We start from the raw sequence: 27333 nt of genomic DNA, 5'->3' as shown, positions 1-27333 counted from the left end.
ACTACAAAGCTGTACCATCAAAAAATAAAAAACAGAACCAAAAAATGCAATCCCCAACACCACCTAAGGATTAAGACATACATCCACCCTGTCTAAACAGCACAACACACTAGGCCCAGTAACAGGCCAACTATGGCTCGAAGGCCAAACTAGTTCCATGGCAAAAATATATAATGGGGGAAAGAGCAGGCAGCCAGAGAAGGGGAAGGTACACCCAACCAAACAAGTAAAGTGTAGTGGACTCCTCCCTGTTACATCGCCACCACGGAACAAGCACCATAAAAACACACCGGTGACAAGGTTAGATGCTGCCCAGTTTGCTTTCCTTGTGGCCGCTTCGGCACTGGTTTGGGAGTTGCCTGGCTCTTGCCCCCCACGGACGCCATCTTAGTAGAGGGCTAGCCCCGGTTTTAATTGTTTTATGTTTTTCCTTTACTCCAAATTCCTCTTGCCTTATCTTTCGTTACCAGTATTTCACTTATTGCAGGGGAGCCTGTGATCTGTGATAGGGGTGGCTAGACCCTAGTATAGTTTACATTTTCCCCTACCTGTTTTAGCGTTATGCGCTGCATTAGCGCTGGACTCTGGAATGCCCCCAGACACGCCCCTCTCTATGACTGGCTACTTAGGACATCACAGAACATGTCTGTGCTGAATGCAAGCCAATCTGCCCCTGGACCAGGCCCAAGGACCGTCCCTCTGGGCAGCTGAACCCTTATAGCACGGTGCAGAAGATTTATTCGAAAGACGCTCTGCTGGCTCTCAAACCCTCAGGTAAGGCCCTCAACGGCCCCAAACGTAGCCCCACATTCCCAGACGAGCTATGGCACACTTGTCAAGTATGTAACACCAACATTATTGTCTCTAACACTCATACCATTTCCTTGAACTTGGATTTGGTAAATACCTCTTCTATGCCTAAATTAAAATGTAAATGTGTGCTAATTAATGGCAGGTCACTGGTTAAACATAATTTTGAATTTGCTGAATTTTTGGACACATACCAGCCAAACGTGGCTTTTGTAACAGAAACTTGGGCAGATCAGTCCTTAGGTCCTGAGATGATAGTGGCAGTTCCGTTCGGCTATGCTATTTTTAGGTTGGATAGAGCCCATAAGAAAGCAGGCGGGAAAGCGGTTAGTTACCATGACTCTAACGATCATGTTTACTCCAGCCACGACCTCTGAATATGAAGGCCTTTTGTTTAACTCTGAGCTAACCAAAACACAGTCCTTCAGTGGTCTTCTTCTTTACCATCCACCAAGACAAAAAGCCTCTTTTATTTAGGCTATGGGTTCTCTTTTGGAGTCCTCACTTTTTAAATCAGGATTCACGCTACTAGGTGACTTTAATTTTCACCTGGAGAATCAGATGGGTCCTGACACAGACGTTTTAGTTGATACCCTGTTGGGGCTGAGATTGGAACAGCTAGTCGGTGGTTCCACGCACTTAGCCGGACACACACTGGATGGCATATTTTCAAATGATTCAGCCATGTCTAACCCAGAATTACTTCCTTTAACCTGGTTAGACAACAGTACAGTCCTCTGAGAAATTATGCTCTTGGGAAAAAGTCCCTCCAATAAGGTTACAGGAAAACCAGCTGTGCCACATGCTTGGCATTTGGTCCAAGCTTCGGAACTTAATTCCATTCTCGTTGAAACATAGCTAGAAGAGACTAATGACATTAAATTAATGTTGATAAATTATTCAGTCAGGATAAACACCGCTTTCAATAAATTGACCCCTGCAAAACTCAAAATATCTAAGAGAAGTAAGCCTTCAGCACAGTGGTTTGGCAACACACTTCTAGCCGCTAAGCAGAGATACCACAGACAGGCACGTATTTGGAGAAGAACATATGACCCAATAGAAAAAGAAAAATAGAAAGTCCTAATTGCGCATAATAAAAACTTATTCTCACAGAAAAATCTGCCTTTTACATCAAATCAATTGAATCCACGCATTGTTCCAACAAAGCTTTGTTTCAAACAGTTACCAAACTTTCTTCACCTGCCACTCGAACTCGGCAGGCTACAGTCAAGATTTCTGTGACTCATAGGGGAGAAAATGAAAAAAAATATATATTTGGCCGATATGTAAAATGTATAGCAATTAGGATCAAAATCGATTCAGTAGAAAGGCAGCCCAATGTTTGATCTAATAATATTAACGTGGAATGTGAATGGGTTAAGAACGAAGGGGCGGAGGCAAAAGATTTTTGAGTATCTTAAACACTTAACTCTAGATATAATTATACTACAGGAAACTCATCTTCTCAGGGAAGAATGGCTTGAGTGTACAAAAAATGAGAGCTGGATCGAAGAAACAACCCAGTCATGTAACATTAAGGGTGTCTCAATTAGTTTGAGAAAATCTCCACATTGCACGTTGGTTACACAAATTGTAGATACAAGAGGTAGATGGGCCATAGCCAATATTAAATATGGAGGTTGTGCATTGTCCATAGTGGGCTATTATGGCCCTAACACGGATGACCCCGAACCTTTGTCTTCCCTGTATGCCCAGATGATAATGCTTCATACACCAATTATTTTGGGAGGAGACTTTAATATCCTATTAGACCCAAAGACGGATAGATATCCCCCTAGTAAAACTCTTAACTTGCCTAAGATGCGACAATGCCTGTCCACACTTATGGAAGATTTGAGCTTAGTCGATATATGGAGAACTAGAGGTAATCGACTTAATAAATATACCAATAAGAACTATAAATACGGACATACCTCCAGAATAGATTTCTTTTTGGTTGATAAAACCTTAAGCAATAGAGTTAACTTAGTGCAACACAATCCTGCACATCACTCTTCAGTTCAAATAAACATAAATTATGGGTCAACTAAGCGTGAAAAGAGGTGGACTTTAGATCGGTCTCTTTTATTAGACCAAAAGGTTATCGATAGCTTGAAAACAACAAGTGAAAACTATTTTAAGGAAGATAGTGGGGGAGAAGTCTCAGACATAATAGTGCGGGAAGCATTTAAAGCTGTTATTAGAGGGACATTAGTTGGCATAGCAGCAGGTAAAAACAAAACCAAGAACTCTAAAATTTTGAGGTTGGAATCAGACTTACTAGAACTACAAACAAGAATAGATTGTTCAACGTCAGAAGAAGATCAAAAAAAGTTAATAAATGAGAGCTTGGTAAAGAAACAAGAACTATCACTCTTCCTAGAGAAAAGGATAAGAGAAAGATGGCAAGCTAGTTCCCTAGCAAACTATGAATGGGGGGAGAACTGTGGGAGGTTTCTAGCTTGAAAGCTTGAGACTGATTCCAACCGAAGTAAGATAACCGCTATTCATAAAGAAAATAGCATTCAGCTGATTGAGGACAAATCAGGTATAGAAGAGGCTTTTGAGTCCTTTTTTCAGACACTATATGGGGAGGATCTGGTACCACGGCAAACATCAGTTGAAGCTTACCTGAACAAATCACAAACCTCTTAACTCGATAGCGTTTCTTGTAGTACTCTGTACGATCGGATTACCCAGAAGGAGGTGTTAGATGTAATGAATAATCTTAAAAGAAATAAAGCGGCAGGCCCAGATGCCCTACCAAATGAAATCTACATTGTTTTGAAAGACCTATTAGCTCCTATACTGACAAATGTATTTAATACTATCTTTCTTGAGGAGTTACCAGTCCCAAAATCTTGGAACGAAGCCACAATTAGTCTGATTTTAAAACCGGGGAAAGATCCCACCCATTGCGAGTCGTATAGGCCAATCTCGCTTCTTAACTCAGATTATAAAGTGTACAGCCAGGTATTGGCTAAAAGACTTGGTTCTCTCTCTAGCAAATTAATACATGAGGACCAAAAGGGCTTTATCAGAGGGAGACAGTTGCATGACTTAACACACCAATTGATAGGAGCCATAGATTTAGCAACTCATGAGAAGGTACCTTTAGCAATATTTACCTAAGATGCGGCCAAGGCCTTTGACCGAGTTAACTGGTCGTACTTACACCAAGTTATCACACATAATAACCTAGGTCAACACTTTTCTAAGGCGATAGCAAACATTTACACTGCCCGACTGGGAAAATATTGAGAAACGGTGCTACAACAAACAGCGTTCAAATTAAGAGGGGCACAAGACAGGGGTGCCCCCTTTACCCATTACTTTTCAACTTATATATAGAGCCCCTGGCCAATACGATTCGAATTTCCAATGATCTTATCCCCTTTAGCTTCAATAATTGGGAGATAAAAGTGGCACTATTCGCCGACGATTTGATGGTCTATTCGAACAATTTAACAGAGACAACTATCATCATGAACAAATTGTTGGCAAATTTTGGGGAGGTCTCTGGGTACCAAATAAACCAGCAAAAAACTGAGATTATGCAGTGGAATCTACTCCTTTCCCAACACGACTCCAAGGGGGAAATCCGATATTTAGGGATTCAAATTCGTAATAACATTGATGAAATTGCCCAAGCGAATTTGCAACTAAAAACCAAAGAAATTAGGAAATTATTGAAATCATGGTCCTGTCTATCCTTATCCTTTATAGGGTGAGTAAATATAATAAAAATGACTATCCTACCCAAGTTTACTTTTGTTTTCAATGCTATCCCTCTGGAGTTCAACGCATTTCAAATAAAGAAGATCCAAAGTGAGTTGAACTCCTTTATCTAGGCATCTAAAATGTCTAGGATAGCCTGGGAAAACCTGAGCCAAAAAAACACAGAGGAGGGATTGCTAGCCCAGATCTTTTGATGTATTATAGGGCTTTTCAATTTAAAAACATAAGACATCTTTTTCAAGATTATGCCTCGTACCCCCTTTATTGGAAAGCAATAACAAATCATAGTAATTGTTTGTACAAGTTTGGACATCCAAGATTCTTTAAGAAAATTAAATTAAAGGTACTGAGATCGGCATGTAAACTTTGGTCCGATATAAGGAAAATTTGGAGTTACCCATACTATAGTTCACAAGCCCCGATATGGAATTCGCCCGATACTCCTGAATGTTTGCAGGATTCTTTAGCTCTTCCTTTGAAAAGATCCAGAATAACAATATGGGGTGATCTCTTAGAAAATGGTAACTTAAAATCATGGGAAGACCTGGCAATGTTAACAGTGAATGGAATCTCGAGGTTCAAATTTTACCAATTGGATAACTGGGTGAAATCTCAAAATATTGGACCAGAGGACTCCATAATTGTAGGGGGCGAACTACATAAAGCTCCTGGAAAGAAGGAATTTGCGAAATGGTATTGGTCCCTGGTAGAGAAGAAGGAATCAGACTATGATATCCCAGATTATAAATGGAAGAGGATCTTTCCGGCTGAAGACCTGCAACAGGCTTGGCAAGTATCTTATACTTATTTGTGGTATACTACTATTTCTGCACCATTGAGGAAAAATCATTTATTTACCCTGCACAGATCATACTGGACTCCGGGAAAGCTTTCTAAAATGAATATCCAGGCGACGAAAAAATGTCCAAAATGTGGCGAGAATGAAGCAAATGACATCCACATGTTTTATTCTTGCCCTCAACTTGGCCAGTTCTGGAATGAAGCCAGTAAAATTATTGGTAAATGCTTAAATTTGACTTTTAAGGTAAGACCTTTCACTGTTATTTTTTGGTATCCTGGGTATCCTTGATTGTGAAATTAACTTGACTAAAAAACAGAAACATCTCTTATTCATACTTATACTTGTAGCGAGACGTGAAATCTGTATAAAGTGGATACTCCCCTCTCCTCCATTGATTCATGAATGGGTGGGGTCTGTGCATAAATTTAGGTTCATGGATAAATCTAGAGGAGTATGTAAACGCACTGAGTTTTGGGACTCATGGGAAAATGTTAGATGGTAGGGCAGGGAGGGTTGTCCGATGATTCAAACATCGCGATCAAAACCGATGGTTCTCAGATGCAGGAACCAACATCCTTGATTTATGGAATCGGTGGTATTGAAGTAAGGCCTCTAATTCTACTCCAAGGGCGCCTGAGTTTAAGAGGAACTGATTGCACTTCTTCTCTTTAAGATCACATAAATGTGGGACAAAAATAAAAAAATAAAAAAATATTTCTGTGACTCATTAGCACAGTTCTTTCAGAATAAAGTTGAAATCATCTTCAATAGAATTTCTTCGAACTCAGTTTAAAACTTGATTAGCAAGGACATCTGTTTCAGGGAAAAAGATAGATCGCCTGCACAGAATTTGACAACCTCTCCAAGGAACAAGTCAAACAGGCCATAATAAGCACTAAGACTGGATCTCTCTGGGACCCGTGCCCACCCCCCTCACCACACAGATAATGCAGTTAGTGCCTGACCTAGTGCTCCCTCATTTAATGAGGATTTTTATTGTCATGTTTCGGACACTTCTTTTCCATAAACAGTGGGTATCAGCGTTAGTCCTTCCACCGTTGAAGAAATCTAATTTGAATGTCCACAGTCCAAACAGCTATTGACCTATATAGAGGCTGTCCTTTCCTGCCAAGCTAGATGCTTTTCTGGACATCAATTAACTGTTAGACAAAGCGCAAGTTGGCTTTCTTAGAGGTCATAGTACAGAATCAACAATAATAGTGACTACGGAGGTAATCAAGGAATATGTGAATAAGGTTGGCAATGCAGCCCTTATCTTACTTGACCTGTCTGCAGCGTTCGACACGGACAATCATGACCTTTTGATGGACCAGTTAGAATGCTTAGGGATCGAGGGTGCTGCCCTTTCACCACTGCGCTCAATTCTTCCAGACTGCGTATAATCTGTTTCCCTGGATGAATTTACATCTGAACCCTTCTCTTTACCTTGCCGGGTCCCATAGGCTAGTCATTAAGCCCAACTCTTTTTAATCTTTACATCACATCACATCTTTGGCATCTTTAGTGAAATCCTTTGAGTAGTCATTAGTGTCCTATGCTTAAGACACCCAGAATATGGTTTGTCCTCCTAGCAAGGGACCAGACACGAGTGACTTCTTTCGAAACAGTATGAGCGCAGTGAGCCAATGGATGGTCTTAAATTAAACTCCTCAAAGACGTAAGTCATTCTATTTGGCAATAAAACCTCTTTCTGGTCCCCTTCTTGGTGGCCAGCTGAATTAGATTCTTTCTCGATCCTGGATAAAAAAGTTTTTAAAAACTTGTTGTTCTGATCGATGACGGACTTACCTCCAGGGAACAAGTCAATAAGGCAATTTCTATTTCTTTTTAAAACTTACGCAGCATCAGAAAATCGAGCAGTTCCTACCCTTTGACTTGCTGAAAACATTTTTCATGGTCCTTGTGTTATCCAGAGTGGATTACTGTAATGGTGTGTACCAAAATCTTCCAAAAAAGTCACTGTATAAATTACAGATCCTTCAAAACTCGGATGCTCCGATGTTGTTGAAGATTCATAGATTTCATTCTGCATTACTGGCTATAAACAGCTTACATTGGTTGCCGGTGAGGGAGCACATTGTCTTCAAGGCTCTGTGCATCACATACAAAGCTCTCCATGGCTCAGGTACAGCTTATTTAAGGGAAACATTTAGATGTATGTGCAGGCAGGACTCTTCGCTCAAGCTCAGCCAGTAATGTGATAGTCCCCTCCTCCAAACTTTCCTTTTGGGGATGCAGGAGCTTTGTCTGTACTGCACTGAACTGGAATCTGCTCCCCTTTGAACTGAAAACAGCTCCATCCCTGCTGCTGTTATGAAAGTCTCTAAAAACCTGGCTTTTCGGTCAATAGAAGCTGTAGCTGTTTAGTAACTTCTGTCACTTTGCACAAAGATGCCTCTGGGCATTTGTTTGCGCTTTACAAAAATTCAAATCAATCAATTGTACAACATATCCAAACCAGACTTCAAATGAGGTAATCTACTGTGCCCGGGGTAACCCCCTGTAGAGTGTTCTCCAGCAACGGAACAACTGAGTTCTCCAAATCTGAAAAAGATACATGGCGTTCCAGAGACACCGTTGAGAGGAGCCCAAATAGTTCCCCAGTAAAGCAGGGGTTTCCACTGCTCTAGATCGTTCCAGTGCTACCTGTCATATTGAAGGTCAGGATGTGCCCCCTGCGTCCTAACTTCACCTCTACAACGGCCACCGGTGGTCCTGCACGTCACTCCGCATCGCACAGTACCCTTATCATAAAGCTCAATCCAGTACCATGCCACAGCCGGGTTGGTGAAGAAGTGTACCTTATACTCAGCCTGGCGTTGGAGTCAAGCGGGGTACAGCAAGGAGTAAAGTAGACCTAGGTCCTGCAGGTTCTTCTTCACAACCATGAACGATTCCCTCTGGGTCTGGACCTGGAAGGTAAAGTCAGAGTATAGGACACCTTGGCTTTGTCCACCACAAAAGGGCCATGTTCTGTAGCCCATTGCAGGAGATGATCTCTGTCTCTAAAATGTAGGAAGCGGGCCGCTATTGGTCAAGGTGGGGCACCAAGGCGGTGCGGTTGAGCTGGGACTCCATGTGCACGCTTCAGGTAATAAAACTTGGAAAGGCCCTCCGGAGCTACCTAAATCACTAAAGAGATCGTCAGGGGAAGATGAAGCAACACTACTGCCCCCACGCATGAAACAATAAACACAAAAGAAGTAGGTTGCCAATACCAATGTAATAAGCAAGGAAACCATGGTTGAATGTGAAGAACTAATTGCCGTAAGTCATGTGTAGTCAAGGTAGATCTAGGCAGCCATCCTTAGTGGAAGAGAATGCCTCACACACAATATTGTGTCATGCTTCATCATAGGCATCCTCTCCCCACCCTGGTAAGATGGTGTTACCAGGGCTGAATCAACCTCTGTGAAGATTTTGGCGAAAGGAAGGAGTTCTTACATAAAGCTTACAGGACAAAAGTGGGATCCAGTTGAATTAAAAATACCTTCAGGTGCCTTGGTTATCACCTTTATTCGTGATGACCTGAAGTGCGTTAAAACCAAATACGTTGATGGAACCTAAAGAGAGTTATACCTCTAATCCATCTCGCAGTAAGCCAACATGTTTCTGCCCACACAAAGAGCCAAAGAGGGCTGGGGCATTCATCAGGGCTGTCGGATCCCTGCTGGACAATGTAACGGGTGTCCCCTTATATCCCTACAAATTAAAGTGGGAGAGTACACCTAGAGTGTGCCCAGGTGAGTCCTACCTCGGATGCTCTTATGTGTAAATCGGAGTGAGAAAAGGGGGGATTGATTCAATGAGGGTAGCAGAGGCCAGAATCAGTTATGTACTTATATAAATGTATGTTTGCCTCTGAACCCATAAATCAACACTATATTTGGTCTATCAGTCCTTTTTATTGACTGAGAGTAACAATCTTATTTTTCTTTTTTACATTTGCTTCAAACAGAGTAAACTCTTCATCAATGAACTACTTTGTATCTTACATTATTCACACATATATCCTGTACATGATATTTACACTTTTTTACAAAAACATATACATAAAACAAATGACGTTTGTGTAACTTAAATCTCCACTAATTGTTTTTTCGCAGTGCTTTATGAAAATGTCCAATACTTTACAACTTTGGGACCTTAAACAACTTTGTCCTCAAATTTGGTAACCTTTCTTGGTCCTAAGCAGGGTCAGAAACAATCGTTGCAGTACTTATACGAGGGAACCTTATATTTGTTAAATTTCTTTTCCTGGGGAAGCAAAAACACTTTTTTAGCTGTCCCTGTTTGTTCTGGTTCTCTGCTTGTCTGTTTTCGTAGCCTACGCGTTTCGACCTTTGTGTGTGGACCTACAAGTTCTTGGCAAGGTCTTCTTCAGGGCTTGTTTTACTGGTATGTGGACATCTTTCTCCATAAACTTTACTGTTCTCCTGCAAGAATAACAGTGGGCCTTATTTACAATGTGCATTCTTAAAAATGCGTCTTATCTAGTGGGTCAGGATCAAGTTTACGTACCAAAAACTTTACTGTGCCGGTGTGGCTTGGACCGGTGATGTTCTTTGTCCTGTAAGTATATATGCATATCTTAATTAGCATTAAGTTTTCAAAAATGAATGTGGTATATATTTTCATAGTCGTTTCAAATCACTTGCGATTTTAGCGTGTTTATGAGCACCTACCCGGCTAGGTTCCAAATTTTTGGGAGATGCCGGTCCGTTTCTTTACTGGTTTGCACTCGGGTTGTTTCAGTGATTTCCGGTGCCTGTTGAAGTTTTCTAGAAAAGGGGGTTTATAGTTTAGAGGTTGCTCTAAAGGTGACTCGTTCCTGCATTCTTTTGCTCATGCTGCACCACCCGTGTTTGAAAAAGGGGTCTGGTTGATTTTATATGTGCACGGGGCTTTTAGCGTCTCGTTTATCCATCCTAAACCATGCGCTTAGCGTTAGTTTACAGCGGTGTTGGCTGTGGGTTCTATTCTTCTTTCCTGACTCTGACTTTTATTCCCCCACCGTGGTGTTAGTATTAAAATTTGCTTCTGCTGCCAGATGGAACTTACGTTTTAAGAAGAAGGTGAAATCTTGAATTTCGTTTACTTGTTCTTCATGTCCTCCGCGTCTTCGCCACTGTGGAGCTATCGGGGCTTCCAGGCTGAGCTCATTTGATTGGTTTGGCAAAGCGCGTGACGTGCCTGCGTCCTACGTCATGGCGTTGCTGTTACCCGGGTGATGATTAAGCCCTTCTCTCTGTACAGCGGGAATTAGCGTCAGTGTTGCTATGACGATGTTTTTTTTAAAAAGGAGAACGATAAAGTATTATGAGCGCTGTCTTTGGTATTGACCAAATAATTTGTTTTTCTCCATGTTTGGCCTTGAGATATCAGGACTTCTATGTTAGAACATTTCGCGCTTCTTGGCTTAATCCCTTCTTTTTGTGGTTCGTGGACTAGCATCAGTGTTGTTATAGCGATGTAAATTTGGAGAACAATAAAGTTTTACTGGCGCTGTCTTTGGTTGTGACGAGATAAATCATTCATCTCTCATTTTTTGGAGACATCTGAGCTTCCCTGTTGGTGCATTGAGCTTTTCTTGGTACACAAGGTTACTTTTTGGTGTAGATTGCTCCATTGAAGTTGTTGGCTTCTCTTGTCGTCATCTTTTAATATGCTCTGTGCTGTTGGGGATTGGATCAGAGCTTTGGGTGGTGAAAAATCGGGGCGTGCAGACATTTGCTCTATAGTATGTTTCTGAGTTCTGTCATCTCGTTCAGACCATTTTCGATAGTACCCAATAGCATTATTATTTTGGCTTCTGTCTTGGACAAACGGGATTCCGTGTTTCTTCCTTTTATATGGCGTAACACTGTCCATTTTATTTCATCCGGTCCATGATTTCTTTCGATACAATGTGAAACCATGGGTGCGTTGGGTGTCCTGCATCTGATTCGTGACCTGTGCTGAGAGATCCTATTTTTGACAGCTTGCGAGGTCTTGCCGATGTATGCTAATGAGCACGGACAAACCACATAGTATATTACATTGTGGGTGTTGCAGTTTGTGAAGTTGTCATGATTTACATACTTGGGGCCATATGTGAATTTTGTGCCTTCAATGGTGCTTTCGCAGGAGGTACAATTACCGCATTTTTTGTGGCCTTTTATGGGTGGCAGGGACCACAAAGTTCGTAGAGTGGTTTCTGGTTTTGGCATGGTTGTGTTTGCGCGTACTAGTTTTTCTTTGATACTTGTGTTTTTTTTCAAAGCAAATATGGGTATTTGTTTAAATGGTGACAAATCTTTCACCGTATTCCAATTTTTTCGGATGATTTTCTGTATTTCACTGGTGCATCCTGAGAAAGTTGTTACACAAACCAATGGTGTGTCGTCCTTCTTATCTTTTGGAGTGAGGAGGGACTCACGTGGAGTGTACCAAGCTCTTTTCATCGCCTTTTTCAGGAGTTTTTTGGGATAGTTCCGTATTTTTAGTTTTTCTAGAAGTTCTGTCGCGTTTTTAAAGTAATCTTCCTGTTTTGAACAGTTGCGTCTTATCCTTAAAAATTGGCTGAATGGTAAGTTTTCACGTAGATTACGCTGATGGAAACTTGAGAATTCTAAAAAAGTGTTTCTATCCGTTTTCTTTGTGAATAATGTGGTGTACAAATGGCCATCTTCATGTTTCACCAGGATGTCTAGAAAATTCCGTTAGAGAACCTAGAGGTCTCCACGCTAGGGTAGGTACCCTAGCTACTTTCTGAAAAACAATTTCCAGGGTATCCTCTTCACCTAAACTCATCACACTATCCTTGCCTTAGTCTGTATGTGCAAGGAGTTACGTACCATTCACAAGACCACACCTAACACAAATTAATACAACACCTACCTGGCTCACCCGTAAATCGAAGAACTTCTAAAACGGCCATCGGTACTAAATGTAGGTAGTACCACCTCTACAAATTTTGGCCAACAATCAGAATTAGAAAAAATAACAAGGTTGAAGAAAAAACAAATAAGGACCGCTCTACATGGAGAAGTACTACTGGAACACCTGAGGGCTGGTACAATACCAGCAGGTCTACAAGTAAGAAACATTCCAGTGATATTTACTGATCAACCTGAATATTTGGAAGGATTCAGCCATATAGGAACAAAATGCTCCAGGGACTGGATGTTTCACTCCATCAAGACTGCTGAACGCCTTAGTCTTCAAGAACTTGAACTAATTAAAGAATTGGAGGAAGCTTTACTGAGCAACACAGCACTTGAGAATGCACAGTCATTACTAACAAAACTGGAGAAAGAAAACGAAACCTTCAAAAAAAATACTGAAGACCAAAAACGCCAAAAACTTCAAAAGGATATAACGAATTTCTCAGAAAAAAATACTTATCCATACTTGGATAAAGAATATTACAAAACTCCGTACAACACAGGAGCATTAAAAACATACGGAGGAAGAAGTAGGAGACGTTTCTTAACATTCTCAGATCCTTCCTCATCCGGAAGCTCAAGTGAAAACGAAGCCAGCTCAAGCGAAATCAGCAATCAACAAAGAACCAACTACCAACCGGCTCCTTTTTTAGGCAGAGGTACCAGCCGACCCAGAGGGCGCCCACGAGCAAGCAGATGGCACAATCCTCGCTCCAATCAATATCAAGGGGAAATCACTACCAGAAGGAATGTCTATTGTTGGTAACTATGAAAAATAAGGGCATAGATGAAGGAAATGACTGTATTTACAACTTATCCAACTATGAGTTGTCACCAAATGAACTGAATGTTTTACAGAAGGGTCTCTCTTTCATCCCCACAGTAAGGCCGGATTTGAACCAAACAAAACTGGAAATAATACAGCTGTTCCGAAAAATGCGCCTAAAAATTTTCTTTCAGGACAGAACGGAGATGAACTCACGCAATCCCTCTGGCCTAAAAAATCCTTCTACCTTCTTTCCGAACACAACCAGTATGCCTGTCGAATTGCTGTCATTTGAAAAGAACGTCCTAAGAGACATAGACAATCTAGATAAGAAAAAAGTTTTCATTAAATGGAACCTCACGAAGGAGCAACAACAGGCTCTAGACGGTCTTTCCAAAAATAAAAACTTGATAATCAAGCCTGCGGATAAGGGAGGAGGAATAGTGATCTGGACCAGAGACAGTTACGAACAGGAAGTATTACGTCAACTATCCGATGAAAAGTACTACCGGAGAACAGACGAAGACTGGAATCAAATAATAAAAACCAAAATCATGTCTATTGTAGAAACCGGAATTGAAGAAGGATGGCTATCCAAAAAGGAATCACAATTCCTTATCAATGAAAATCCGAGGATCCCGATCATGTATGTCCTCCCCAAAATACACAAGGACCCACAGAAACCACCAGGAAGACCCATAATCTCGGGTGTCAACTCCATTTTAGAGCGTCCAGCAAAATACGTGGATACGTTTCTAAAACCCCTTATATGGGATACCCCAAGCTACATAAAAGATACCATGCAAGCAATCAATATGTTGGAAAATCAATCTTTTGATGAAGACAATGAGATACTAGTGACGTTGGATATTGTGAGTCTGTACTCCAATATCCCACAAGAAGACGGTATGGAAGCCCTAGAAGTCTTTCTAGAAAAACGACCCAGACCACACATCGTACCCACCTTGGCGATATTACAACTAGCAGAGATATGTCTAAAACATAACTTTTTCAGATTCAACGACATCCAATACCTACAAACCATGGGAACCGCTATGGGTTGTCCCTTTGCGCCGGAAATGGCCATAATGTTTATGGCATTATTCGAAGAGAAGTGGATTTATAACAACAATCCCCATGATGGACACATTAAAATGTGGCGTCGATATATAGACGATGTGTTCATGCTCTGGAGAGGAAATGAAGAACAACTTCATACTTTTGTGACATGGCTAAATGACAGAAATCAAAACATCCAATTTACCATGAATTTTAACAAAACAGAGATGAATTTTCTAGACATCCTGGTGAAACATGAAGATGGCCATTTGTACACCACATTATTCACAAAGAAAACGGATAGAAACACTTTTTTAGAATTCTCAAGTTTCCATCAGCGTAATCTACGTGAAAACTTACCATTCAGCCAATTTTTAAGGATAAGACGCAACTGTTCAAAACAGGAAGATTACTTTAAAAACGCGACAGAACTTCTAGAAAAACTAAAAATACGTAACTATCCCAAAAAACTCCTGAAAAAGGCGATGAAAAGAGCTTGGTACACTCCACGTGAGTCCCTCCTCACTCCAAAAGATAAGAAGGACGACACACCATTGGTTTGTGTAACAACTTTCTCAGGATGCACCAGTGAAATACAGAAAATCATCCGAAAAAATTGAAATACGGTGAAAGATTTGTCACCATTTAAACAAATACCCATATTTGCTTTGAAAAAAAACACAAGTATCAAAGAAAAACTAGTACGCGCAAACACAACCATGCCAAAACCAGAAACCACTCTACGAACTTTGTGGTCCCTGCCACCCATAAAAGGCCACAAAAAATGCGGTAATTGTACCTCCTGCGAAAGCACCATTGAAGGCACAAAATTCACATATGGCCCCAAGTATGTAAATCATGACAACTTCACAAACTGCAACACCCACAATGTAATATACTGTGTGGTTTGTCCGTGCTCATTAGCATACATCGGCAAGACCTCGCAAGCTGTCAAAAATAGGATCTCTCAGCACAGGTCACGAATCAGATGCAGGACACCCAACGCACCCATGGTTTCACATTGTATCAAAAGAAATCATGGACCGGATGAAATAAAATGGACAGTGTTACGCCATATAAAAGGAAGAAACACGGAATCCCGTTTGTCCAAGACAGAAGCCAAAATAATAATGCTATTGGGTACTATCGAAAATGGTCTGAACGAGATGACAGAACTCAGAAACATACTATAGAGCAAATGTCTGCACGCCCCGATTTTTCACCACCCAAAGCTCTGATCCAATCCCCAACAGCACAGAGCATATTAAAAGATGACGACAAGAGAAGCCAACAACTTCAATGGAGCAATCTACACCAAAAAGTAACCTTGTGTACCAAGAAAAGCTCAATGCACCAACAGGGAAGCTCAGATGTCTCCAAAAAATGAGAGATGAATGATTTATCTCGTCACAACCAAAGACAGCGCCAGTAAAACTTTATTGTTCTCCGAATTTACATCGCTATAACAACACTGATGCTAGTCCACGAACCACAAAAAGAAGGGATTAAGCCAAGAAGCGCGAAATGTTCTAACATAGAAGTCCTGATATCTCAAGGCCAAACATGGAGAAAAACAAATTATTTGGTCAATACCAAAGACAGCGCTCATAATACTTTATCGTTCTCCTTTTTAAAAAAAACATCGTCATAGCAACACTGACGCTAATTCCCGCTGTACAGAGAGAAGGGCTTAATCATCACCCGGGTAACAGCAACGCCATGACGTAGGACGCAGGCACGTCACGCGCTTTGCCAAACCAATCAAATGAGCTCAGCCTGGAAGCCCCGATAGCTCCACAGTGGCGAAGACGCGGAGGACACGAAGAACAAGTAAACGAAATTCAAGATTTCACCTTCTTCTTAAAACGTAAGTTCCATCTGGCAGCAGAAGCAAATTTTAATACTAACACCACGGTGGGGGAATAAAAGTCAGAGTCAGGAAAGAAGAATAGAACCCACAGCCAACACCGCTGTAAACTAACGCTAAGCGCATGGTTTAGGATGGATAAACGAGACGCTAAAAGCCCCGTGCACATATAAAATCAACCAGACCCCTTTTTCAAACACGGGTGGTGCAGCATGAGCAAAAGAATGCAGGAACGAGTCACCTTTAGAGCAACCTCTAAACTTTAAACCCCCTTTTCTAGAAAACTTCAACAGGCACCGGAAATCACTGAAACAACCCGAGTGCAAACCAGTAAAGAAACGGACCGGCATCTCCCAAAAATTTGGAACCTAGCCGGGTAGGTGCTCATAAACACGCTAAAATCGCAAGTGATTTAAAACGACTATGAAAATATATACCACATTCATTTTTGAAAACTTAATGCTAATTAAGATATACATATATACTTACAGAACAAAGAACATCACCCGTCCAAGCCACACCGGCACAGTAAAGTGTTTGGTACGTAAACTTGATCCTGACCCACTAGATAAGACGCATTTTTAAGAATGCACATTGTAAATAAGGCCCACTGTTATTCTTGCAGGAGAACAGTAAAGTTTATGGAGAAAGATGTCCACATACCAGTAAAACAAGCCCTGAAGAAGACCTTGCCAAGAACTTGTAGGTCCACACACAAAGGTCGAAACGCGTAGGCTACGAAAACAGACAAGCAGAGAACCAGAACAAACAGGGACAGCTAAAAAAGTGTTTTTGCTTCCCCAGGAAAAGAAATTTAACAAATATAAGGTTCCCTCGTATAAGTACTGCAACGATTGTTTCTGACCCTGCTTAGGACCAAGAAAGGTTACCAAATTTGAGGACAAAGTTGTTTAAGGTCCCAAAGTTGTAAAGTATTGGACATTTTCATAAAGCACTGCGAAAAAACAATTAGTGGAGATTTAAGTTACACAAACGTCATTTGTTTTATGTATATGTTTTTGTAAAAAAGTGTAAATATCATGTACAGGATATATGTGTGAATAATGTAAGATACAAAGTAGTTCATTGATGAAGAGTTTACTCTGTTTGAAGCAAATGTAAAAAAGAAAAATAAGATTGTTACTCTCAGTCAATAAAAAGGACTGATAGACCAAATATAGTGTTGATTTATGGGTTCAGAGGCAAACATACATTTATATAAGTACTTATGTGTAAATCATCACATACCTGCAGCGGGGAAGAGTTATACACAAAGTCAGGTCCAATGAAACATAATGGAGTGTCAGACATGATTATTTTTTATCCAACGCACACATAGGTAAATCACATAAATAAAACCATAGGTATCCTTGCATGCTTGTAATTATCACCCATCACATGTCAATGATACAACATATCTCATGAGTGTGAGTTGGTAAAGGAACAAAATTACCTCTATGATCAAGTAGGGGTAACCTTCACTCATATTAGCTATGATGGAAACAAATCTACCAGTACGTCCAATGACCATTATGCCCCGGACCCATTTTACCAGGGTTACCAGAATTCTAAACCCGGTATAGTAGACAATGTTCACTAAGGTAACTGGTAAACAAAGTTAAAACACCTGCTCCTTACCCTAGACTTTAGAGGATACCATAGAATCGATCAGAAGGAGGGATGGTGGCCTTCATAGTCACACACTAAAAAATAGGGGAGTACATAAAGAGGAAGGACAACATGAGATGAACACAAATGGACCACACACCCTACAACCAGAATATAAAGACTCCGTAATATAATGGTACTACATTGCTCTGCTACAAGAATTATAGGTAGGTGAAAGCTGATGCGGGTAGGAAAGACTGATTGGCAGCATAAACTGACTTTTGGTCAAAGAGACCTCACAGGCCAAAAGAACAGGGAATTATTGGACTTCAACAACAAAGTCAGTGTCCAATCACTCTAGCTTAATATGCCAAAAAGCTTAATATCAATTGATGGAAAAATCTAAATATTGATGATAAGAATGGACCAATTAAAAGAAAGATTATATAAACATGCCACTTGAGTAGATACACCTGAATGCCACATTTCTGATACTGATGATAACATAGCAACGAAAAACTACTTCAGATGAAAAAGGTGATGGAGCTATAAAACCAAAAATGAGGACTTAATAGCACACTCTAGAAGGAACAATCTAAGAATAGTGGAAAACACAGAATCAACAGTCGCAGGATGCAAGGAAGGCAGAAGAAACCCTACTTACTAACATCTTTAGGAGATCAAACCATAACCAATGTTTGGCTACATCGCTCACTGACAGAGATCACCCCAGGAAGACTGTGCTCACCCTATAATTAAATGTACATTGAATCACAGAGACCTGGACACAGTTCTCAGATTAGAGAGGGCAAGAAAGAACATAAGATATCAAAGGTCAACCAACTCTCTTTTCCCGGACTTCACCATAGCTTTATAAGAAGTCAGGGGGGTCTTCCCCTCTGTCCAGAAAAAGCTCCGACAATCCCACATACCATATGCAATGAGAAATCTAGCACACCTAAAAATTACACCAAAGCCCTACTTTTTAATGACATGCAGTATGCTGCAGCTTCGCCACCTACTTGTAGCCGGGAAGACAGAACTCACCTCAACATTTTAACGAAGATTGATTACACTTCTTCTGGCTGAACAGACTATTGTTCAAAATGTATTAAACTGCTAGTGTTTATGTTAACAAACTTATTTTTGTGGGGTCTCTCTACTTTCTTTCGACAATGTGTTTTATACTACAATATGTAGTGTTGAGGGGTGAGTGCATAAGAAATGAAGGTGTACATTAAGAACTTATGGGAGTGCTACCAAGATAAAGATGCTCCATTGGCTACTGCACCCGACAATGAAAGAGCTCTGGCTTACAGGCTCTCCATGCATAAAGCTTTCTGTTACAAGCAGTCCGAAGATGGACATATTACTCTATTTTTAAGGAGGATAGAATTATTTATTACTTGCAGGATGGGAAGCATTCACTGATAAATTGGGAATCACTATGGTGGGGAAGTTTAATTTAGAGTTTGTGTTTCGTATGCAATCCAGTATTAAATGAACAGTAGAAAAGGCAGACACATCATGAGCTCTACGCAACTTATGTCAAACATGAACAAGTTAATTACCTTCGGTAACGCTCTTTCGGGTAGATATTCTATTGAACCAAAGATTCCTTACCTTATAATATTCCACATGCGCCCTACTAAATCCAGAAAGCTTTCACTAGCAGTGCTTTCGCTTTTCACTAGGTGGCACGGTGCAGTTCTGTACTAACTCCATACCAACCCAGAAGTGACAGGACGGAGCAACATATAACTGCCAGCCCACATGCTGACTTCAGCTTCTTGCTTGTGTCTTTCCAGGCCCTCAAACGTGAAGCATGACCTTTTGGGAGTATTAGTGTGCAGATTTTTAACTTTGGACCTTTATAGATGTTAAAAATAGGCCACTCCACAGAACAGGGAGGAGGGAGAGCAATTAAAAATCTGTGGGTAGATCCATCTAACTGCAGTTCCAACCATTTAGAATATTTCCAGAGCCAGACTGAATCTGAAAACAATTTTAGCAGTGCACCTGCATGCCACTGGGTGGCGCAGTGTGGCTCCATGTTTGCTTTGTTCTCCCCCTGAAGTGACAGAGCAGAAATGCATATGAGTCACCCCTGTGCTGATGTCCATTTCTTTCTTGACTCTTTCCACACCACAGACATGGAGCACAAAACAATTGTCGGTGGCAGTGGGCACATCTCTAACGTGGGAACTATTTGCAAAGTAAAAACAGACCACTCCACAGAATTGGAAATTGGATGGCAGTGAGGAATTTGCGGTTAAAAGGAATATCCACCAGTTTGAGTGTTACCAAAGGCAAAAATTATTTTTCTGATAAATACTTCTAACTGCAGCTTCCTCTGCTTCGAATAGACATTAATGCAGTACCTTCGAAAGGTGAAGGGTTTGAAGAGTGGACCGAGATCCAAACGTCCTATAGAACCGAACAGGAAAAATGTCCTTACTGTCGGATCTGGTTGTCAAGGCAGTAGTGCTTTGTGAACATGTGCATGGATGCCCACGTCACAGCCTGGCAGACATCAATAACAGGCACTCCATGTGCCAACACAATTGTAGAAGCCTTGGATTTGGTGGAATGATATATCAGACCTTCTACAGACTGCCTCTTGACGAATTTGGCATATCTGGGTTTTTTTCTTCCTTATTTGTATTTTACAAATCGTACGGTACACATTCTAAAATAAAAATAGAACTAGCAGGGTAACGCCCCGATTCAGAACAGAGAAACAGATCTGCATCATAGTAGTATCTCATCTCCTAGGGGATAGTCCAATATGGGCACTCCACTTTCACCTGAGTGGAGGCCAGTGGACATTTGAGGGGTGGGGGTGGAGGAGAGGGAAAAGACATAGACGCACACATACACAATGACTGACATTACTGTGTCAGACCGTCCGGTAGAGCACACGGCGAAAAGGAGGTGGGGAGTGGGGCACCCAGCAGAGCCGTAGCATCCAGACATCACATGTCTTAGGAACATCTCTCACTCAACTAGCCTTGAGTGTGGCAGATCTTGATGTAGAGAACTATCCACCTTGAAAGGGCTTTCTCCTGCACCGCCTTCCCTTTCTTTCCCCAGAGAACTTCATAAAAAGCTAGTCCTCCACCAGAAGGTCATTGACACGATCATATGAAATTAAAGCCCAGCTGGTCTCAAGCCAATTAAGCCACACCTTCTCTTCAGAGGAGAGGGACGAAGAATGCTAAAAAGTTGATGGATTGCCCAATTGGAAGGGAGTCATAGCTTTAGGCAAGATGGCTGCTTGAGACCTCAGAACCAATTTGTTGGGCAAAGGAGTGGTGTAGGGATGTCCTGAAGCTCACTGACATGACTAGCTAAAGTGATTGCAAAAAGGAAGCCAGTATTTATAATAAGACACAACAAGCAGCTGTGCATCCGCCCACAAGGAGTACACATGAGAAAAGTCAAGACCAAATTAAGGTTCCACTGTAGCATCAGAAATGGTTTGGGAGGGAAAATGAGTGTTCCACCTTTACAAAACCGCATCACAACAGGTGATTTAAAGAAGGACAGTTGGTCCAGCAAACAGAAAAGGGCTAAAAGGCCAGACAAGCTTTAATAGTGTCTACTGCAAGGTCTTGCTTAGCCAAAGACAAAACAAACAATAAAACGTCCAGCAGTTTGGCAAGTAAAGGGTTTTGTCTTCTGGATGCAACAAACTTGTCCCAGTACCTGGCGTAAATGGACCTAGCAGCAAGGATGACATCCACCACTTCATGTAGACCGCGAATTGTTTCCAGAAAAGTGGTTCTGGAGATCTGTATCTCCTGTAATAGATGGTTTTGACAAATGAATGATTAAGTCCACCTGACGATATCTTTGAGACCAAATTTAGGGTCCTCATTTCCTCTTAATTGTTTTTTCTTTTCTTTTTTAGCACGTTTTTGAAAGGGTCGTGTATGAATGGAAGCATGTGTGAGTATGATAGAAGTCCTGAATGATGGCTAAATAGCTAGCACTTTTTTTATATATGTATGGGATGTCCTTTGTGAATCTAGTGTATTAAGTATTTGTAAAAAGAAATAGTGTGAAATGTATTCATATCATGTGTGAAATTCTACATATACATGTACATGAAGTTATCTTAAACAAAAAATGTCTACAAAAATACTAATAAATAGTTTTTCATAAATATGTGTGATTATGTATGATATGCAGAAGGTTGTTTGGTAATGTAGAACTCTAATGGGTCATTTCCAAAACTAAATAGGGCAGTATAGAGGCTACTTTTCTTATTTATATCCACCACTTGAGGTGACATATCAAACAAAGTTAACTGGCGCCCTTTCAATCTACATATATAAAGGAGCAGACTGCGCTGCTTTGGGTGAAGGAACCTGACCTGCTGCTGCAACAGAAGATTCTCCTAAAATGGTAGCCCAATCAGAGACCAGATGCTTATGCCCGAAGTTCTAGATACCACACTCAATCCGAGCCACTAGGATGCATAGGTCCAGTCGTTCTTGATCTCTTCCAGACCTCAGGAGAGGCAGAAAGGAGTATCTGAGTCTTGTGTTCCATAGCAGCCAGAATGCATCTCCTAGTGAGTATCTTCACATGAAGTCCAACAGTTTAACACTGTGCAGTCGACTAAGGGGAAAAGATATAACCAGGGTGCTCTCCCACTACCAGAAGATGCCCTCCACCACCTCAGGTTATATAAACCATTTGTGATCCATCAATGCCACCAGCTGAGCTCATCTGGCCTGGCATTCAAGGATCCCACCAGGTGGCGCACATTTAGGAAAATGCCCTGACGCTCCAGCTAACTCGAGAGGTGCAGAGCCTTTTGGCAGAGGACTCTACCCTACTTGTTGCAGTAACAAATGGTGGTGGTGTTGTCTGTGAGACCCTGCACCAGCCTCACCTTAATGAACAGCAGGAAGGCCTTCAGTGCCAGGTGACTGCACCACAACTCCAACCAACTGAAATTAAGCTGGGCTTCTATCAGAGATCCTAGTCCTTTGATCTCCACCGCCCACAGATGACCTCCAACACCATTGTCAGTTCTGTGTGGGGAAGGGAGAGGTGCCTGCCGACAGTCCAACTGCAGTCGAGCAGCCACCACTGCAGATCATGTGAAGCCGTCTCCAAAATGTGAATGGCATCCAATAGGTTTTGTTGGTGCTAGGATCATTTAAACTTAAAATTCCATTGCAGAGGCTGCATATGCTACCTAGCGTATTTAACAAGGAGGTTGCAGGATGCTAAAAAGTTAAGAAGCCTCAGGGCTGCTCTCACCTATATATAGGACTGAAGCTGAGATATCAGGATCACAACCTGAATACCCTGTACTCATTGCAAAGGAGGGAAGGCACTGTATCCAGGACAGATCCAATGAGGGAAAGCTTTAGCGAAGGAGCCAGGTGTGACTCATTTATCGCAAACCCAAACAATACTTACTGTCATCTGGAGGTGGTCTACGAATGATTGCGGCAGATCTGCCTCCATGAACCAGTCAATGAGGTTAGGAGAAAACTGGTCTCCCAACTCCGAAAATGGGCAGCAACTACTGCCATGACTCTCCTGAACAACCAAGGAGCAAATGGTGAGGCCAAATAGGAGCATAGCAAACTTGAAAGGCTCCTGGCCTACATTAAAAAGCAGGTCACATCCGTGGGACTGCAGGACACATATATGAATATGCGACCTGCAGGAACACTGCCTGTGTCCAAGGAAGACAGGGTTTGGGCCAGCGTGCAGGAAGGGATAAAGAGGATAAAGATCTAAGAAGGGCCAAAAGCCCTGATCCTTCTATGGCAAGATGAAATAGCAAGAGTAGCAACCCTCCCCTATTTCTGAGTCAAGGACCTTCTCAATGGCTCCACTGGAAAGTAAAACGTACACATCTTGTAACAAAATGGACTGCTGTTCCACTGAGAATCACTCTGAAGTGGGGGAAGATTTGGCGGAGCAGAAAGAAAGGGTAGAGTGTAGCCATGTTGAACGACATGAAGGACCCATACTTCGGATGTGATGGATCACTACTGTGCTGGGAGTAATTGCTGCATCCTGCTTCCCAGAGTGGTTATACACCATATATGGGAAGTTACAGCAGCTTGGGGGCTGTTGCAGCACGGGAAGGGGGCTGGGAGGACTGGTGCACATGGTGGCCTGCAAGTTCCCTGCCAGATCAATGTATCTGCCTTGAATGGACTAGGGTGATTGCAACAGAGGCTGGGTGCCACTCATGCTGCGTATTTGCCAGTAACCTGGAGTAGCTTTGAATTTCCTAAACTGGTGAGCAAATTGTTAGGTAAGGGTAACAAAAACCAGAGAACTTGCTGTGGCCCTACTCTATGTGAAAAGTTCCAAGGCAGAATTAACTTTTTTTGACAAATGGTCACAAGCCATTGAAAGGCATATCCATGAGAGAGGCATGTTAATCACCAGACAATCCACGCAGGGAAAGCCTCAGACTAACTCTACGGGGGAGTCATGTGGAATGAATTGGGGTTCACCTTGCTGGCTGAAGCCTGAACAACCAGACTTTGCAGAGTAGGATGTTTAGAGAGGCAATCAGAGTTTCCAGATGCCGGCTTGTGCTTATTAACCAGTGGGCAAGAACAGGGTTTGACCAAGTGCCCATCAAGGGGTCAGTGAGGGCTTTATTGAAAGACAGAAAGAGTTCAGATGTGGCTGAGCAAGGCTGTAAGATTTCCATAAGGATATTTGATTTAACCTCAATAGAGGGCATTTTTCGGTCCACACCTCAGCTGCTTGTGAAATTACTACTGCAATGATGCAGTGATGCAATGATGCAGACTCCTCAGCTTGAGGTCTAAATAGTTAGTATCGCTCTTGACAAATGTTGCTGTTCTGTCTCTGATGGCATGGGAGCAGTTGATATCAGTCTGTACTACTGGGTGTCCCAGGTCTTGGTCATCAAAGACAGGATGACTGGGGGTTGGAGCGACCTGGCATACAAACTAGAAACTGTCTCGTCTCGGTTAGGATGAGGTGATGCACTACCTTTATAGCAGGCCGTTCCTCTCCATATACCAGAACTTACTAAAACAACTTTTCTGATTTTGCAGGCTGCCAATAAGTTCCTAGGTTGGGACAATAAATTGACCCAACACCCCCCTTTTTGGAGAGAGGGCTAGTTGAAATACATGGCACAATTGGAAAAGTTTTGACACTGGGATTGAATTGGGATTGTAATGTTGGGGGTTCTCACATGCGTTCCTTTGCAGACCTACAGACCTACTTTAAACTTTCCCCCACCCAGTTTCATAGATACCTGTAATTGAGACATGCAGTCGGACATTATCAGACAAACCTGACTGACTCACCGGCCCCCTGGAGCTAGATTACGGATGGGCAGCTTGGGTGGAGGGAGGATTTCCTAACTTTACCACTCCTTGGTTTCCAATGCCCAGGTAATGCTGGAACAGCTCCGGTGGAGGTTGGAGAGATGGGTTGGTAACCTAGATGATATGGAGTGGCGGAAGGCTTGCATGGCCCCAGCGAGCTTGTAATTTCAGCGTGGTTCAGACTGATTCAAGCACACTATCTACATCTCACACACATGACGCTCTGGCATGCTGGCCTCCTACTTGAACCTATTTGCACCCAATGCTCCTCCTCTGAGGCAGACTTCTTTCATATGATGTGGCAATGTCCGTTGATCACCCAGTATTTGTCTCAAGTTGGTAATTCCCTATCCAGAGTTCTAGCTAAACCTGTAACGTTGACACCGAAAATTGTTCTCCTGGGATTCTTGATGAACACTGTGGAGTGAGGGGCGACCGGACGCTGGTTGGTCTGACAACGTTAGTGGCCAAAAGATATCGCCAGAAATTTGTAATCACCACAGTCACCTACCCTGGCACTATGGATATCCAGAATAGACTGGTGTGCTAAAGAAGGACCGATTTACATCACAAGACGCTGTCCTCGACAATTTCACAAAACTAGGGGTAAAAGGTGGGAGTACTATGGTTTGACCTCAATGCTGGAGAATGTACTCGTGGGTAACCCAATTTCTGTGTAACTGCTGGAGATTTGGAACAGGTGGATTAGCGGGCTTTACTGGGAAGCAATTCTGTTTATTTTGTTATTGGGACTTACTTTCGAAACAATACAATTTGATAACCAAAAAAAGGTATCCATCACTGATGTTTTTTCAACCTTTTACACTTTCAGTACTAGTGATAGTTACATTTTACACTTTTATTCAATACTGTGCCTGTAAATCAAGTTATAATAGTGTGCAGTTTTTCTTCTGGTGAACAGGCAAATACAATTTCAAATAATGCACCATTAGCGTGCACATTACTTTTGTAATGTGGCAAAACATACACAATGCTATTAGCTTTGTCAACAACTGTTTTCAAAGTAGAGCAAACATCCTTAGCAATATGTGTAGATAGGTACATTTATTGTTCTTCTCCATTGGGAACTCTTTCCCCAATATTAGAATATATATACACACACACACAATTTGACAATTCGAATTTTCATAGTACTCACTAGCTTAGACACAACATTACCGAAGAATGCAGGTGTATGATTGCTTTAATTTAGGAAAGCTGCAGTTCAACTTACCATATGAAATCGCCCAATACCCCTTCTGAACGGCTGTCTCATGAATCTGCTGGGTTTCAGAAACTCTTGTGTTTTAGGGCTTTGGAATTCTGAAAAACTGGGCTTTTCTTCTTCCCTGATTTGATGTACAAGATATGAAATAGTAATTACTAAGCCACTGATTATAGTTTTTCAAATCAAGAGCAACGAGCAAGAGGCATTAGTGATGTTAGATAAAGCAGAGGTTTGTTTTGGCTGGAAACATTTCGAAGTGCCCGAGGGAAAGCTCCAAAATCTTTCCTCTTGCAGATTAAAAATCTGATTTTGAGACATGTATTGAGATTGCTATGTAGCATAGTTTTCATACAGAGCAACATTTTCTACTGGTACTTGGCCCTCTTCGTAATGAAAATCTATTGATTGGCTGGCCCAGTCGGATGCTGTTCTTGAGGGGTTTAGGTCTTGGGACCTTCAGCCTAGACCAGTATCTTTTATCGTACCCTTTAGAACAGTTGTGCTGTCTGAAACTTGTGTGTTATGTCCCATTAGTTTAGTTTGTATTCGCTCACTTGTTAGTGTCTTCGTGGGTGGCTGTGCACTCACCACACGTTTCATGTGTGCTTATCTTATTGTGGGTTCTCTATAAGGTTGGGACCTGTCTTCCAACTTCCTGCAAACTACCGAAACTATGTGAGATGAGGGATGCCTGATGTGGTTTAGTATTCATATTCTGTTTTCAGATTCATCGATGGTACACTGAGTGATATCATGTATTATTAAGATTAGGGTGAATTATGGCGAATTTAGAAGTCTACAACAGGTCCCCGAAACGCATGGCTTGGGTAGACTCAGTCAATAATGCTTCCAACTATGTGCAGACAAATCTTGATGCTAAAGAAAACAAAGGGAAACTGTCTGACGGGATACTGTAAACATTAAACCAGAATTACCGAACTATTCATGATAAATGTCAACAGTTTCTCCATCATGGGCACACAAAACATCACCCTTTTGGGCTGTCTTTCTTACTGTCCAGATTAAGTGTCTCCGTGAACAATCGCATGCGGAATTGTGGGATTTGGTGAGCTATGTAATGAAGGGGTTCGGTGCTGAGTGTGTGTGTGTGTGTGGTGTATAGTGTGATGCAGCAAGATGTGTATTGGAAGGA

At 41.7% G+C, this 27333-nt stretch overlaps 1 protein-coding gene across 3 annotated transcripts in view; it reads right to left on the bottom strand.

Moving 5' to 3' along the window:
- The window catches only part of BCLAF3 (BCLAF1 and THRAP3 family member 3), a 604159-nt gene that overhangs the window by 159767 nt on the left and 417059 nt on the right, over positions 1-27333 (bottom strand). For all 3 annotated transcript variants that reach the window (XM_085622512.1, XM_085622513.1, XM_085622514.1), the window contains exon 10: positions 26187-26301. In XM_085622512.1, the coding sequence (XP_085478638.1) occupies positions 26187-26301 (115 nt within the window). The remainder of the gene's footprint in view (positions 1-26186; positions 26302-27333) is intronic.

This window comes from Triturus cristatus, chromosome 8, assembly GCF_964204655.1.
Source record: "Triturus cristatus chromosome 8, aTriCri1.1, whole genome shotgun sequence".
Taxonomy (NCBI): Eukaryota; Metazoa; Chordata; class Amphibia; order Caudata; family Salamandridae; genus Triturus; species Triturus cristatus.
The sequence above is the reverse complement of the archived record's forward strand: the minus strand, read 5'-3'. Positions and strand labels throughout refer to the sequence as shown.